Source organism: Phaethon lepturus, unplaced genomic scaffold, assembly GCF_000687285.1.
Source record: "Phaethon lepturus isolate BGI_N335 unplaced genomic scaffold, ASM68728v1 scaffold37359, whole genome shotgun sequence".
NCBI lineage: Eukaryota > Metazoa > Chordata > Aves > Phaethontiformes > Phaethontidae > Phaethon > Phaethon lepturus.
This window is the reverse complement of record NW_010564716.1, coordinates 26-17,043: the sequence shown is the minus strand read 5'-3', so window position 1 is coordinate 17,043 and position 17,018 is coordinate 26. Positions and strand designations below refer to the sequence as shown.

The window sequence follows — 17,018 nt, the reverse complement described above, 5'->3', positions numbered from 1 at the left end:
CCTCCTTGTCGATCCCCTCCCCGGAGGGAGAAACCTTGCGCTCGGTGGCTTGGTTACAGGGGCTTGCACAAGGCTGTTACCGCTGGTAATTGGTGCTCAGGGCTGCTAATTGCATTCTGCCTGCTACCTAACCCGTGACTCACTCCTCCGAGCAGGCAGCCGCTCCCCCAGAGGTACAAAAAAGGTGGGCTGGGGTGTACAGGGCAGTTGGGGGGGGGAGGAGGCCATTTATGTTTGCCTTGGAGCCCTCTGCCCTGCTTCTCACCCGTGTCCAGAACGAGTTGGAGCTGGATTGCGAAAGCCTCAGGGGAGACAAGAGGGATAAAGAGAGGGCTGGAAGAAGCCTGGGAGCAGGCGAGGCGGTGCTGCCTGCTGCTTGGAGAGCTGGGTACTGCCCGCCTGCCGCCCCGCAACCTTCCCTTGCCGCCCTCTCCCTTGTGCCAACAGCTCTGGTGGCCCTGGGAGGTGCCGGGGGATGTCTCTTTATTTGCAGGGGGGCCGAGCTAGCGCCAAGCTGGGAGCACAGTCTGACTACACAAAATGGGGGAGCTTGCTCTTAACCAGCCTCAGCCTCGGCCCTGAAGCTGGGGATGGTTCCCAGGGCCAGCAGAGGCAGCCATCAGAGTGCCTCATGCGGAGGGTTTTCCCTGGGTGCTTAAGCGCTGCTTTATTTCCCTGCCAAGATGTGGGCTCTAATCTCCAAATCCATGCTGGGGTGGAGGAGAGCTTGCTTTGGGACTTGTCTTTTCATCAGCTCAACAAGAGTCCCACTTTGTTTGCCTGCAGGACAAGCACGCTCCCAGGGGTCTGGCTGTGCTGAGATGCTCGGGCTGCACCCCTGGGGTGGATGTCATTTGAGAGTTTTCATCTGGAGTCATGAGTTACACCAGTTCCCCTTTCCCTGGGAGCAGAGCTGCATCGCTCCTGGGCAGATCCGGGACTTTGCTCTACATTTGAGTGACTGCAGGTTAAAATCTTTTCCTTTTTTTTTCCTTCCCCCATCACTCTTGTCCTCATAAAAGACACAGGCAACTGGTTTAGAGACTGAAATAACACCTCACAGGGGACCTGTGAAGATCAGCAAGTTAATCTTTGCTCAGAACTTCGAAAGTGCATGGCAGAAGCAGTACCCTGATCACAGGGGCAAGGAGGACACAGAGGACTTGACTCTCTGGGGGTGGTTGCCCATCTTCTCCCATTGACCCTAGGAGCAGTGGGCTCAGCCCTCTGCCTGGCCTCATGCCCCATGGAGCTTCCCAGAGCCACAGACCCCCATTTTCCTCTTGCATGGCCAGGAAAGACAACCACCACCTCTCCATGGTGTGGGTACCCTGGCACCCGTTTCCTGTAGCAGGGCTGGTAACGGCAATTGGTTAGAAGTCAGGACTGTGCTACAGTGTGTGAGCACAGTAAAAACCTCCATTTTCCCAAACCCAAACCCTCCATTTTCCCTCTGCCAGACTCTGAACGTGCACTCATCCCCATGTCAGGGTGAGAACAGCCCCTGTTGTAGAAGGAAGAGGATCCCCCCTCCCTTGGCAGTGTGGCTGGGCTCAGCCTCACTGTTGTCTTGTCCTCCAGGCAGACAAGGCAGCCAGCTTGTCACTTTACAAAAACCAAGGGACTGAAAAACAGGGGGCAAGCAGAAACGGGAGGGAACTAAGTCTGTGGCATGCTCAACCTGTCCTCTCCCCACACCTCCTGCTGCCCTGCAACAGCAAAAGCAGTGCTCCCTCCCTCCTTCCCTTGGAGGAAGTTGGGTCCCAGCTAAAGGAGGAGAAAAATAACATGTCGTGCATCACTCAAACCTTCCCAGTAACGCAAAAGCCCATAGCCTGCCACCCATTCCTGTTATGAATGGTATTTAATTCTCCTTTATATGCGGTTTGCCAATAAAAGGCTCATTAATAATTTACAAGCAATAAAGAGTACAGCTCCTATAAACAAGGGTTTGTTGCAAGCTTAGTGTCACTCCAGCCACGATGGGGCACTAGCACATGAGTCGTGCTCCCTGCGCCATGGGGCTGGAGGCGAGGTAGACAGGGGAAGAGGTGACCCAGAGCACACAGTGCTGCGGGGCAGAGGAGATGGAGGTGATGGAAGAAGAGCTTCAAATATGTGTGAGAGATGCTCCTACACAGCTTGATCCCACACAGTTCCTCTACGTTCCCCATCTGGCAATCTCACCACGTACCAGAGACAAGGGCAGCCCAAGGCGATGTGGAACAGCCCACAAGGGTGGCTGCCACCATGATGGTGGAAAAACTCTCTCCAATAAAATACAGAAAGCTCAGACAGGAGAGGCAGAATGTGTTACTCCCTGGCTCTTGGTGGCCTCAAGGGGACCAGAAAGGCTACCCTTGAGGCCTTTGCTGCTGGCATCCCCTCAGGGAGGAAGGACACACTACCTGCAGGAGCTTGGGGAGGTAGGGACCTCCGAGAACGTCTCTTGGGGACAGTAGCTGTCAGTGCCCACTCAGCTACCCCTAGCTCAGTTGTCGCCTTCCTCGATCCACAGTGGGCGGGTTTGCTCCTGGAAGATGCATCCCCGAACCACCTTGGGCAGCTCCTCAGTGTGGCTCCAGGCGTGGGGCTCCACGCGGGCCCAGGAGCATGGCAGTGCATGGAGACCCTGCTCCGCACCACGGCACACCTTCAGCACCTCTGAGTCCCGCTGGCCCGTCTTCCCCAGCAAGCTCCTGGGGAAAACACAGGGACAAGAATTACCCTCATCGTAGAGAGATTGGGTGGCAAAAACACTCAGGAACTTTCTCACATGCACACAAAGCCAATTTTCCTGCTCTTTTTCCCCCTCACAGTGGCAAACCCCACCACACACAGTTAGTGCTTCCTCCCCAATCCTTCTTTCTCTCTCTGAACAGAGACAAGGGCTTCTCTCTACTCCCAAAATACCCTTCATCCATGCCACTCTGTTTTTTCTTACCTGAGTCCTCTAACGTTCTTCTCAGTGACCTCGACATGGATAACGATGGGGTATATTTCACTTTTAATTAGATCCCTCACACTCTGAACTCCCAGCTCTAGCAGGCAGTGTTTATTCTGGAAGGGAAATTGAATAGATTTACTGATTTAAATGGAGAAAAAATAACCCCAGACCCTGCCAGTTACATTAAATCAAACACCATACTGTGAAATATCATTGCTTTTCCGATAGTAATTCCATTAAATCTGGGATTTATGGACAGGGCCAAGAGGGAAGGGGAGAATTAAAGAGCAGGGTCACCCACTCCATCACTGCCAACCCAACCCAAGAGCCCACCGGTCCCCTTGCTCAGCCACAGCCCATCTTCATGGCCCCTTTGTCACCATTGTCACTCACAACTCCGCATTTCTCCATCTGCCCTGAGCAGAGCTATCGCCGCTTTGGCGAAGATGAGGAATGTGAGAGCAGGAAGGTCACTTCTGCGTATGGCATTTCCCACCACCCCTCCCACGAATCCCCAGTTGCTGTTTCTTTCACCTGAGCTCAACAGAGACTCAGGGAAAAGTCCGTATCTGTTGCTCCACAACCCCACAGCAACTGGACTTAAAACATCCTCCAAATTACACAGTCCCCCAGCAAGCAGCTCCTTCTTTAATCACCACACCTCCCTCCCTCTTCCCCCACTCAGTAGTCCCCTGCTCTCCTCCAGTCTGAGCGGGGTGCCCTGTCCTGGCCCTCTCTCCCCACACCAAACAGCTCAGCACCTTCTCCATTGCCTCCCGGATCATGCGGATTCGCCCACTGTCCCTCTGGTCCTGGGAGCCACTTCTAGACACCAGGTGCTCCTGAGTGTGGGTAGCACTGGGATCCCCTTCTGCCAGCTTCTCTGCGAGCCAAGCGGAGATATGAAAAGGGAGACATCAGCCTCTTCTCCCTTTTGCATGCACTTGCTACCTCAGATCCCGCACATCCGCTGCCGCGCTGATGCTTATCGAGTTCACTGTTTATGGATTCTGGAGAGTGAGTCTAATTATACAACATTACACGTTGGCAGGGATCTCCTGCAGCTTGCTGTGTACAGAACAAGCAAGATATCACAGCTGAAGACACCTTGCAGGGCAAGAGCAGCACTTGCGTTGCAGTACTGCAGCAGCCTAAGCCAGCTCACAGCCATTATCCCCCCCTTCCCCACTGCTACACTGTCCCACCCCCTCCATAACAGAGTATGGCAGAAAAATAATCACTTTATTTTGCCAGGTAGGTTTTCTGCAGGGTTTGTGAGCTGCATGGGCTCATAGATGGCTCCAGTGAGCAGCAGGGCTGGGGAAGCGTGGGGAGCATACATCTTGGCATGGGAGAGCGAGAAGAAGATGGGGAGCAAGCTGAACCTCCTTTTGTCAGCGGCAGCCTGAGCCACCTCGCCCTGCTCGGAGGTAGAAGGACAGCACCCAGCAGCCAAGCCAGCGCTGGGCAGGAGAGCGGCAGAGAGGTGATGCTGAGGCAGAGAACTGGGGGCAGAGCTGGCAGGACAGTGTGGTCAAAGCAATGACTGCCGGGTGCCCCTGCTAACTCCCACCAGAAGACAAGACAACGCACACACGGACACCTCACTCGGGAGCCACAGGCTTTGCAGCCCGGCGTGGCTGAAGCAGGGGCCAGGCTCTCCCTGCTGACCATGCTGCCCTAGGCAGCTGCCCACATTGCCACCAAAACATGAGCAGGGAACCTAACAAGGCTTTTAGGAGCTGCTCACCCCTAAGAAATAAAGAAGGCATGTTTGGAATTGGGCTCAGAGCATGTTCCAGCTCTCCCAAGCCTCAGGCTGTCTGGGCACCCTCTCCTACCTCTGCGTGGTGGCACAGGTACTTCCCAGGTAGAGCTGGATCCCACAGAGCCATGTTTCTTTCAGCAGCAGCAGGCTCTTGTGGAAGCTGGGCTGACTTATACTAACTCTGCACTGGCTGGGGAATTCTCCAAGGGAAAAACATAGGCAGTGAAGAAAAAAGAAATGGCTCGAGGCTCCCAGATCACCCTCTTTCTTTCCCTCGTAGCAGGCAAAAATGACAGTGGAGAACAGATTTTTTGCCCTCGTTGTAAAGTCCACAGGTGCAGTAACGGCTTTGAAGCATGTCTCCATGCAATGTAAGGAGGACCCTGCAGAGGGCTCAGCAGGACAGGATATATGGCCAAGTCACTCAGATAAGGACTCCAGCAGCCAAAATTTGCAGAGCCATCCTTCTTCAGCAAACCACTACCTCCATCATCACCCCCAACAAAAATATACTGACACATTTTTCAGTCCTGCAGTTGGCAAAGGGAGAACTCTAAACACGGGGAGAGAGATTGAGAAGGGAGGAGGAAGAGGGAAGGAGTAGTCCTCTGTGAAAATTCCTTATGGGAGAAAAGCCCTTTCCCCAGAAGCCTCTGCAGCAGCGCGTCAGCCTCATGCTGCTGGTGGAAGGAAGGGGACAACAGCACTAGGGCTGGATCCTCTCATTCCTGGAGAGAAAACGCCGGTATGAAGTCAACCTGCAGATCCCACCTCAGCCAGGTGTTTCACCTCTGGGAAGAGCCACCCAGAGCAGCAAGGCAATGCCACCACCACCCACTAAAGGGAAGAGAGAGCATCCCCAGACCCCAGGAGACCAGAAGGAAGGACTGGCTTCCCTGTGGATAGCACACAGTTAAAAATAGGAAGGAATGCCTTGAGGATACTCAGCCCAAAAATGTGACCTGTCAATGGCTACTGACTGGGAAGATTGAGAGACCCTCACACTTAGCCACTGAAGAGACATCTCATGTCCTCTCAAAGATTCCCATGAGACCATGTCTTATATTTCCAGGACTAAGAGCACCTCTTCCCTGAATTGGACTGACCAAGGCCTCTACAGAAGTTACATCCTTGAGCAACATCTTGCCTTTCCACTGTATGACTAAGAAGATGGCAGGAGGTAAAAGGGGAAAGCAGCCTTGGGAAGTAGACTTGTGTACTCTCCCTCACTCAGCCACAGGCTCCTAAAACAGCCTTGGACATGTCAACCACTCATTGCTGCCTACCTGCTGGGCATACATGGAAGTCCAGGCGAGAGGTGGGCAAGTCCAGCAGGTTTCTGATGAGACGTGGTGCAATGCAGTTAGGTGACAGCACCACAGGACGGGGTGTCTTGACCACCACAGGGCGCACCAAGCTGTAAGGCTTCAGGAACATGTCTGGGTCTGGAAGACAGGAATGAAGAAGAGAAAGACAAAGGTGACAACATGGGAGATAAGGCTGCCACCAGCCCACAGATCATCGTGTTCTTCCTGTACCATCCCTTCATCCTGACTCATGGAGGCACCTACCAACCATCCTATGTCCCAGGAGAGATCGTACCCTGGTTACAACACTCACCCACAGGCAGATACCCTGGCTGTAGCCCCCCCATGACCATTTCCTGGGACTCCCTTGAGTTACACACCAGTTTATTCTCAAAAAAAATTTAGATGACCCCAAGAACCACAGAAGCAATCAAAATCTCCATAGAGCACAGGAAAAGGAGCATGGGCTTCCCAAAATCCCATTAGTAGGATTATAAGAGGGGTCCTGGGTAAAGAGACTGAGGCATCCCAGATGCCAATGCCTATTCAGTGCCCACAGGGCATGACTGGGTCTTCAAGGGTGATGGGGCAGATGCAGTGGTAGCAGCTCACCTGAGCAGAGGTCCAGCCATAGCTGCTGAGGGGGCTGTTCTGGGCTCCTCTGCGGTTTGGATTTCACCAAGCGCAGCTGGTCCAAGGCCCTTTTCTTCAGCTGAAGAGAAAGTGAGGGCAATAAGGCTGAGAGCATAGACCATTTCACACACACGCACATATATAAAGCTGGCTGCAGAACACCCACTGGCAAAGGGGGTGGAGCACATACACAAAAAGCATGAGACCAGGTCTGCCACCCATCAGGTTCAGTCTGGGACGTGGGGAGGGGATAGGAAAGCAGCCACAGTAACTCTGCCTGGGCTATAAGCCCCTGCTTTGCTTGCTAACGCAGCTGCCATCTCTATATGCACTGGGTTACCAACAGAGGGGGGGGGCTGGCATGCCGAGGTGGTGGCGTGGCCGTAGGCACACACACAGCTCTCATGGATGGCTTCTTTGGCTTACATTATTTCTGTGTCCTCTCTGCTGCCCAGGCATCTGGCCCTTCTCCTGGATCTTCCAAAGTTGGTGAGCCCTGAAAAGACAGAGAGGTTGCACTCAAGCAACTCCAGAGCCCCCAGGGACTGTAGCCTGATGTGATCCTCTTTGCCAAACCTCACAGAGACCTGCTGAAGCATAGGCATATCAAAGCCCTCACTGAACCTCCCAGCCTCTCAAGGGCACCCAAACATTACCACATTGCTCCCCCATAGAAGGCTTGGGCAGCCCACACTATCAAGAGGACAGTCCGCACCCCTCGGGACTCCTAGTGCTCACCAAAGGGAAATGGGGCAGGTACCCCAGCTACCCCCTGCCTTCTTCCTCACCCCGGTTACCTGCTGTAGTTGGGCACTGTCCCCTTGTCCAGGTCCCGCATGGTCAAGGGATCGACGCGGGAACAGTACCACTCCAGCCGCCCTTTGTGCATGGTGTCCGTGACATGGAGGATCTCCCGACGCTTGACACAGAGCGCGTAAGGGTCTGACGGCTCCAGGAGGGACAGGTTGGTGCGTACATAGAACGAGTCACCAGAAAACTTCTTCCCTTCTAGGGCTTTCTGCAGAGACTGGTATCCTGAAGCAGGAGATACAGGTCACCAGTGGGGACAGAGGAGACAACTGTCACCAACAAGATAGGCAAGTCCTCCGCACAGCTGTGATGCTATGGATCAAGGTGGGGGGAGCAGAGGAGGCAAACAGACAGAAGGTCTGTACCTCCATCCTGTAACTCAGAGGATGCACATGTCACACCAGACAGGGAAAGCTACTGGAGCTACGGCCAACCCCTGTGTCACACATGGTGGCCTAGGACCAAACAGGAGAGGAGAGGAGAGGAGAGAGAATAACTGAGATTTACCTCCAAGGCTGGATGGAGGGTCTGGAAAGGGAGGCAAAGAGCTCAGGCTCAAAGGAGACCCAGCAGCCAGGGCCTTACCTTCCAGGTCCAGCTGAAAGACAAGACTGGAGGGCTCATCCCAGTGTAGCAGGCTCAGGTAGGCGACCTCCCGCGTGCAGTTCTCCAGCGAAAGCACCTCTTCCTTCAGCGATGGCACCCTCAGCTAGCAAGGACCCAATGCCATTAGACCTAGGGGCTGGAAGAGCAGGCTCCCCCCAGCTCCCTCACCCATCAGGGTTACACAAGGGTTGTTACAGAGCGAGGCAGGCCCAGGGAAAGCTCTGCCTGAGGACAAAGCATCCTCAGTTCCCTCCTCTGCCTCTGTAATACCTGCTGCCAGCCACCACCCGGTCCGGATGCCGGGCTGCTGTGAAAGCAACCGTGTGTGCATGAACATGTGTGGGAGCTGGGGCAGGAAAGGTGGTTTATTTTCAGTTACAGGTGGGATATTAATTCAAGTAAGCGTAGCTGTATTTCAAGTGGTGTCATTCTTGCCAAAACAAATGCCCCTCCCTCCCTCCCTCCAGGAGCTTTCTTCAGAACAATTATTCTCTACAGCTTGGGAGGGCCGTGAAGGCCTGAGAAATCTCACTCCAGGATTGATATCTTCGCAACGGGCATGTGGGATGCAGGATGCAAACCGCTCTGAAATACTACAAGGTGGCAGATAACTCCAGGGACACATAGCCACATTGCCATTTTAATCTGCCTGACTCCTTTTTGTTTCTCCCCTCCCACAGGTGAAGGAAGTGTTTCAGCATGTCTCAGCAATTTTACATGCACAGGTACACTCGAGTGCCGTGAGACCTGCATGGGGGTTTGTGCTGCATAAAGTTCTAGGCAGGGAGCAGTCCTGGAAAATAAGAGAAATGGAGCTTGACTTCAAGATGGGTAGAGGTCAGCTTGCACTGGGGCTCACTCCACACTCCTTGTATCACCCCAGGCACCTTGCAAACCCAGAAAGTGAGGCCATTCCCAGACTCACCTCAATGAGCCTGCACCCTTCCTTGAGTCCTGCCTCCTCAACCCGTGAGCCTGGCTTGACCCACTGAACATAAATCCCTGTCCTGTTCCCTCCAAGAATGGAGATGTCCGCTCCAAGTCTCTTCTCCTGGGGTGAGGGGTTGCTGAGATGACCCATGCTAGTGAGCTGTACCACCAGTGACCTGGCAAGGAGAAATGCCAAGTCCAACAACTGAAGTTTGCTGCCTTTTCTAGGAACCAGTCCCCCAATGCCTTGTGTCCAGCTACAGGGTGTTTGCTGTGCTGAGCACTGCGGTACAGAGCTCATGATTCACAGCCATCACCAGGGCACACACACAGAGCTTATGAACACCCACGGCCCCTTCCATTCCACCAGCTCCCACACCGAAGCCAAGGTGGGCTCCCCTGGTCCTCTCCCTACCTAGACAGATGTGTGTTCAGCCCAGGGCAACATCCCCACCCCTGCCATAACATATGGGACAGCACAAAAAATGGGGTCCTGCTAGGAAGCAAGGACTATAGGATCTTCATTTCTCTCCTCTCCCACTAGCAAGAAAGAGCCCACAAGGGGGGAGGCAGAAAGGAGGGACCTTCCAAGTGTGGTCCCCAGCACGAAACACCCCCCCAAGCAGACGGTTCAGAGTGCCTAGCTCAGAGAGCAGCAGTCACCTCCTGGTGACCTCCTTGCGGCTGGGAAGTGTGGACAAGCAGATCTCCGACTTCACCCTGGCATAGGTGCTGCTGGAAGAAGAGGAGAAGGCCCCAAGCGAGGTGCTAGCAAAACCACTGCCTAGGAAAGAGAGCAAGAGGGAGAGAGAGGGCACATCACCTCTCTGAGCACTGCAGGGAGCTCACGTTCTTAGGGTGGCAAGGGTCTGTCACCCCCCTCCTGGGCATTTTCTATCATCCGACTGGGAAATTGAGGCTGCAGAGAGGTTTTGAACAGTCACTCTCCTGGCAAGGGTTTCCTATATCTCCTGAGAACATGGAAATCTTCACTCCCTTCATCAGAGTTTTGGTCAGAAGGCAGCAGCAGTCATGGCCACCTGGATGTGCCTGGAGAAGATCAGCCACCCACACCCACCACAGGACCTGCCAGCACGAGGAGCTTCACACCAGGAGATTTACAAGCCATGACCCAGAGACGATAAAACGCCAGGGCGAAGGCATTTCTTTCTTCTGTTACCTACTCCCCCAACTCCACATCAAGTTCGCTATCAATACAGCTCTCCATTAATTAAACAGAGCTGATGTGAATAGCTACCTGCTCTGCAGAGGAAAAGCCAGCTTTTCCAGCTGCTGTGCCTGGCATAGCGGCAGGGGGGATGTGTGGGTCCACAGCACCCTGCTATGGGTCCACAGCCCTCCCAGTGAGCTGCACAAACCAAAGGCATGAGGGACGGTCAGTTGTCCAACCCGTCTCCCCACAGCCATCACTTCTTTTTAGCTAAGTCCTTTGGGGAAAGGCCCCACCCTGGTACCTGTTGCATCTTCAATGCTGCTAAAGGAGCCACAGGACAAGCTACAAAGGAGACACAAAGGTGACCTGTGAGGCAGCAGCTTTTCCAAAGCCTGTTTGCATCCCATTCTCAGTCCCATCCCCACAGCCTTCCCGCACTCCCCAAAAGCACCCCCCAGCCAGCACACAGCTCTCAGACAGCCTTCCCACTCTCAGTCCCCGCTCCAGGCTCCCCCACCCTCTGCCAGCCTGCTCTCCCAGGTCCCCACAGCCCCCACAGAGGAGACACAGACTCAACCAGCCCCTGGCAATCACCTTTTGGAGGGCATGCACCTATCTTCCCGCTGCCGCCGGAGGATGGAGCCGATGCAGGGCGGGAAAGGGAAGGTGGAAAGGCGGTTGATATCCTTCTCACTGTCGGGAGTCACCTCCTTGGGCAGAGTGAAAGAGAGATGCTTGCTAACACCAACACCCAGCACCACCTCTCCCCTCCCTTTGGGCTAGGTTGCCAATAGCTCCTAGGGTACCGCATGCCTCTTCAGGGATCCTCCATATCCTTCCAAACACCCAGGGGCACCTTGTTTTTCCAAGGAGAAAGCACGGATGGAGATGCATGATGTTGCAATCCCCATCTTTTGGCAATGTACAAGCTATGGGAGTAGTGGCAGATGCAGGGAATACCCAACCTTGCCACTGTATCTCACTTTCAGCCACCCACTGCACACCCAGAAGTGCGAGTAACCTGTAGGACTACCCATTTTAGTGTGCTCTAGGATGAGGGCTCAATGAGTCAAACGGAAATCGGTAAGAACCTGACTCCATTAAAATCAATATGATGCGGCTACAGGATTCAAAATAGCTGGGATTTCTCCTCCAGCATGTGTAGATTAAACAGCTTTTTGGGGAGGACAACATCTTACATGGGGCTGTTGATCTCTAGAGTGTCACAGAATCACAGAATCATTAAGGTTGGAAAAGACCTTTAAGATTATCAAGTCCAACCATCAACCCAACACCACCATGCCCAACACCACCCCTGTGTCATACGGGATGAAGAGAGTTTCACTTCCCCCTCTTTCCCACCCAGTTGAGTGCTGCACACTTTGGTTCAGCATTGGCCAGTTTGCAAGAGACTGAGAGAACAAAGCTTCAGACCTGGGATCTCCTCCCACCTTACACACTGCCCCATGCCCAGTCTTCCACCAAGTCACACTCCCATAATGAACCTGCTCCAATGTCTCTGTGCCCTTCCTGAGTAGCATGGGTCCCCGCTGCCCTCAAGTGAAGGTCAGCCTCTCATGCTGAAGAGCTCACCATGCTCTGAATGGCTGAGTCCCCCGGCAATGGGATAGCAGAAGCCCCCAGCACATCCACAAGTCCAGTCGTAAAGCTGGTAGTGTTGTCGATGAGGCTCCAGGTGCTGCTGAGGTTGGAGCAGAGGGAGTAGGAAGAGCTGCACATCTGGGAGAGAAGGGACTCCATCATCCCATTGCACCCCCCAGAAATCAGTCCTGACCCCTCTGCCTTCTCTGTTCTCCCTTCTTTGTAGCCACCCTCACCTTGCCCAGGCTGCGTCTGCCTTGGCACCGCTGCAGCTGTGCCTCCAGCGTGCTGTTCAGCCCCTCTGCCTGGCTCAGCTTGCTTAGGAGTTCATCCCTCTCCTCCTCCAGGGCCCGCACGCGTTTGCGGTACTGGTCCTTCTCGATCAAGCTCTGGGAGTATTGTAGCTGCACCCCGTCGCGGCTCTGGATTGCCTGCAAGGAGCCAGGCTGAGAGTGAGAAAAGGCAGAGAACTGCACTACTAATTCTCACCTCCCACCCTGGCATGGATGTAGAAGACCCACTGGGGAAGGAGGGGTATCCAGAGCAGAGACAAAAGCCCTGGTCATGCTGGGAAGTGGAGAACTGGGGAGGGAGAGCAATTCACCTGGTCCCGCTCTTTTTCAATCTCCTCCAGCTGCAGCAGCACTGTGTTCATACGATGCTTGTAGAGATCACAGTCCTTCTGCAGCGTCCGGTACTTCAGCTGCAGATCTTCCACCTCCTGGAGGTACTGGCAACAACGAGCAGTGAGCATTAGCCCTCCTGGAAGTGACTGCTGTGGCTTCCCAGCTCCCTCCCTCCCCCAGGCTCTGCTCAGTGGGCAGGGACAGAGGCGGTGATGGATGTTCTACCTTATCCCTCAGCTCTTCAGCCCACTGCAGCTCATTCTGCAGGGAGTTGAGTTTCTGGCAGAGATCTTGCCGGTCGTCTTGGGCTTCCTTCCAGTCATGCTCCAGGATGTCCAGCAGGATCTGCTCAGAGCCTGGCACTGGGCCCTCGCCTGGTGTCTGGGAGGCAAAAGGGTACCATCACTGCACCACAAGCACCGAGAGGCCACCAGACCAGGGCAGTGAAAGGCAGACTGGCATGACTGCCATCACCATTCCTGCATTAACCTACTGTGCGTTCCAAGGTACAAAGTCACACTTATGAGCACATCCAAGAGTGACAGAGCTGGAAACAAGGACCCATTACCCAGACCCAAAAGCAACGACAGCCACCACAGCCAAGCGATATGCTCAGAAGAAGGGACAGGCCAGCCCAGGACAGCGATTTCCCCCTTCTTTCCAGTGCCCACGTCACCAGAACTGTGGGTGCCTCAGGAAAGGAGGTGACCTGGGGCCTGTGCTGCCCAGCCAGGTACCTGCAACATGCCCTGCAGCTCCTGCAGCGATGCCGTGAGCCGCTGGTTCTCAGCCCATAGCTCAGACACGGCATCGGGGTGGCCCCGCTCCTCTGCCTCTCGCTGAGGCGGCGCAGACGCCTGTTTCCGCAGCAGGCTGCACTCCTCCTCTAGGCTGGTCACTTTGCATTTCAGCTGGTCCACCTGCAACCCAGGGAAGAAAGAGATAGTCTGACACACACAGCCCTGCCCCTCTGCCTCAGCGGGAGAGTGAAAGCAGAGAGGGTGCCGGGCAGAAAAATGCTCTGGAGGCAAGGAAAGAGAAGGTTGGGCAACCAGGCGAAGCGCTATCCTGCTGTTGGGCCAAGGTTAGCACAGCTGCCCACAAAAAGCTTTTCCCTGCAGGGCAATGGAGGAAGATGCACTTGCATCAAGAGAGGATCCTGAGACTGAATGCGCTTACGCAACAGCTTTCTTGCTAACTTGGGGCATCCTCAGTGCAGCTGGCCTTGAGCATGGGTGGACCAGGGATCTCTGGTGCGCTGCCAGGGCCTGTGAGTCTCTCAAAGGCTTCCCATCTCCTAGAATAGCTGAGAAACAAATTTGCAGCAGAAAAATCCACTGGAGGCTATTTAGTGCAGGGAGGCCACCTCTGGCCCAGGAAGCATTTGAGGATGAAGCCACTGGAGGCCGCAGGGTACCACAGATGCATCCTCACACCCTGGCCTGCTCTCACACTCCTCGAACAGCACGTCACTGGAGACAGGGGAGGTCAACTCCTTTTAGGAGTAAGGGAGGTCCTCACAGACCTGTAACGACTAATGAGGTTTATCAGAGAACCAGAGTTGCACAGCCAGGTAAGGCTTTGAGAGCAAACGGGGCAGAGGAAACCTATCAAAGCCACTGAGTGCTAAGCAGCGCTGCCAAAATTGCCAAGGAGGGAGTCAGGAACTGGATTACTTCTGCAAATCTGCCCAAAAGACCTAGAACATCTTTCAGAGACTGGTCACTTCTAGACCCTGGATCCAGGAGGGGGAGGCAGGCTAGGACCTGGTGGCCCACCCTGCTTGCAGGGGGATTTCTCCACTCCACAGTCACGCGCAAGCGATTTGCCTCTCGGAGGAGCTGGCATGGGAGGAATACCGGATAAAAAGCAGGGGAGGATCCTGGGGCTGGCAGAGCAGGACGAGGAATGAAAGGTAACCACAGGGCTGCGTGAGACGTCCAGACTGGTGGGGGAATGCCCGAAGGCAGCAGAGCACGGAGGAAAATGGGTTATTAATAAGTTCAAGGTAGGGCTGTCCTTGCCCAGGCAGGAAATGGGCGCGTGTTTGCTGGAGGTGAGAGCTTGGCAGCTGGAGCGCAGTGTCACAAATTCCTTCAGGTATGCGGCATGAGTCTCCGAAACGTCATGAGAGAGAGGAGGAGGCGGTGGGGAGCGGCGGGGGGTGGGGATGGAGCCTGGGCCAAAACGCTCCTATGAGCGGAGAGGCGGGCTGGGCAGCTGCAGGCAGCACGCACGCACCCAGCGCCCCGTGTGCGGGTGGCTCCGCAGCCACCATCTTTACTAGAAAGAGGAAGATGGAAGCCCTTTCCTGGGGATGAAGTAAATACAGACACGCAGCTTGACAGAATCAGCTGCCTGCTGCGTGCCCGTGCTGTCCGGACGCAGCGCAGGCGCCCATCAGCAGAGCGGGCAGCGCAGGGCAGCAAGCGCACGCAGGAGCAGACAGGGCGTCTCGTGGTGCCAACGGGCAGGCTGAGAGCTGAGAGCTGCCGGGGAAGGCATTGCCCTGACAGCTCCTCTGAGCAGTTGGTTCTGGCCTCTCTACGTGATGTACCTCCAGCTGTGACAGGAGCTGGTGATGAATCTCCCGCTGCCCAAGGGCAGCAGGAGCCTCCTGCACTGTGTCCACAACTCACCTGCTCTGCAGGGCACATTCTCGCTCAAGAGCAGGGGCACGCACCCCAACACACGTCCTGCCTGCCGTTATGTCCTTCACGCTCATGAGCCACCATGCGTGGACGTCCATGTGCATCACTCTTGGCCATCAGACCCCCACCACCTCCCACCACCACCCCCTGCATTCCCCAGGGCCATACCATGAGCTGCAGGTCCCGGCTCCGCAACACAGCCATGTTCTTCTCCTCACAAAGCTGTGCATAGCGCATGGCCATCATGTAGTTCTCATCTTTCAGCCTCAGCAGCTCCATGCTGTTGGAGTCCCATTCCTCTCTCAACCGCTGGCAACGCTCCTGTACCTTCAGGAGCTCCTGCAGCTGCTGCTCCAGCCGGGCTTGCTCTTGCTCCAACGCCTGGTTTTTCACCTGGAGCTGGTGCTCCTTCATCAGGTGCTCCTTCCGCTGAGCCCTCACCTTCTTCACCTCCATCAACAGGAACTGAGTTAGTCCCTCAGGGCCTTCCTCATCTGGGGAGAGACAAAGGAGAATCAGGTCTTGGCTGCTGAGACAGAGGTAACCCCCAAAAAGGCAATCCAACACTGTTTTCCACAAAGGGGTGCCAAGCTCTCCTGTAGGTTTGCAGCCCTTCTTGTCCCAGGCTTATGGCACCACGGTCCATCACACACATTACATATGGCCCCTTCCCTTCCAGCTCCAGAGCACAAAGCTGTTGGTGGTCCTTGCATGCAGGTGGTTTTATACATGCACATGCATAGACTTCTGGCCCTTCTCACGCGAGCAGCGGCTGAAGTGGGGACAGAGCACCTGCCCCTACCCAGGATCATAGAGCAGCGCTGGGCTGGCTCCCTCCCCGTTAGCCGGGTGTAGTGCTCCGGGTAGTAAAACTCTAAGGACTCCAGGAAGGCTTCGTAGCCTCGCTTCCCACGGCGCCGGAGGATGTCCATCAGGTAACCTGGAAGAAGGGATAAAGCTAGGATGAATTCCCGGCAAACCAGAGAGAAAACAGCACAGACCAGCTTCGTGATACGAAATCACATCTCCACCAGTTCTGCTTCCATCCTCAAGTACGGGAATGGCTGGAGGAGGGAATGGGGTGGGAGCACTGCCCTCGTCTGTGTGCACCCAGGGGTAGGCCCACAGAGGATGAGAGGGAGGTCTGTCTGCAGAGCATCTCAGAGAACAAGAAAGTCAGGGTAGCACTGCAGTGGGAGGGACCAGGAGGCCACAACACCACATGCTGGGTAGCACCCACTGCATGTCAAAACCAGGCTGTCCCCCACAAACCAGGCCCACCTAAGCGCAGGACTGTGCTTTCTCCCACCTGTCTGGTTGCTTTTGCAAGGGAATCGGCATGAATTCAGCACCTCCTCCTCATCCTGCTCATCTATCACGCGGCACTGGCGCAGGTACGGGGTGAGCTTCGCAGGGTTCAGGGAGCGGGTCAGCTGGTGCCGTGCACTCTCAATCTTCTCCCAGATGGTGTCTTCCTCCTCCTCCTGCTCCGAGATGCTGCAGGCTTGGAGAGGGGCATTCTCCAGGGCTGGGAGGATAAAAGGAAAGAGAAGGTCTGTGAAATGATGGAGGAGCACAGAGTAAAAGGCATCAGTAGGCATGGGAGAACAGAGTCGAGATATCATCCTGCAAGTTATTGGGTAGTCTTACAAATGGGACTCAGATACATCAGAAGCCATTTTGCATAGAAATCAGTCCAGCAGGATCTTGAGTGTCCACCCAGGGCCTTAGATATGCAGGAGGCAGAAGGCAGTGGTGCCTAAAGGAGTTAGGAGCATGTACAGTAAGAAGTTTAGGGAAGATGTCGTCTTCATCCCTGAAGCATTCTTAAATCCCCCCAACCATCACACATCTTCCCTTTTTCCCCATCCCTGAGAACGGGAGACTCTCAGGACCAAGAGTTTTCACAGCCTGGGACATGCTCTCTCATACTGGGTTTGGAGAGGAGGGTTTCCCTGGGGATT

The 17,018-nt window shown here is 54.9% G+C and overlaps 1 protein-coding gene across 1 annotated transcript; it reads right to left on the bottom strand.

Moving 5' to 3' along the window:
* Nucleotides 1-2,491: 2,491 nt before the first annotated feature.
* On the bottom strand, nt 2,492-16,582 carry CARD10 (caspase recruitment domain family, member 10; the record flags this gene model as incomplete). Its single annotated transcript, XM_010294967.1, has 20 exons — nt 2,492-2,699; nt 2,945-3,060; nt 3,709-3,830; nt 6,002-6,160; nt 6,635-6,734; nt 7,082-7,151; nt 7,453-7,690; nt 8,051-8,174; nt 8,997-9,177; nt 9,665-9,785; nt 10,477-10,517; nt 10,770-10,885; nt 11,769-11,915; nt 12,014-12,208; nt 12,382-12,507; nt 12,629-12,784; nt 13,141-13,323; nt 15,223-15,548; nt 15,857-15,994; nt 16,364-16,582. Coding segments are annotated over 20 exons (3,086 nt in total), but the record flags the coding sequence as incomplete, so codon positions are not given.
* Nucleotides 16,583-17,018: the final 436 nt, after the last annotated feature.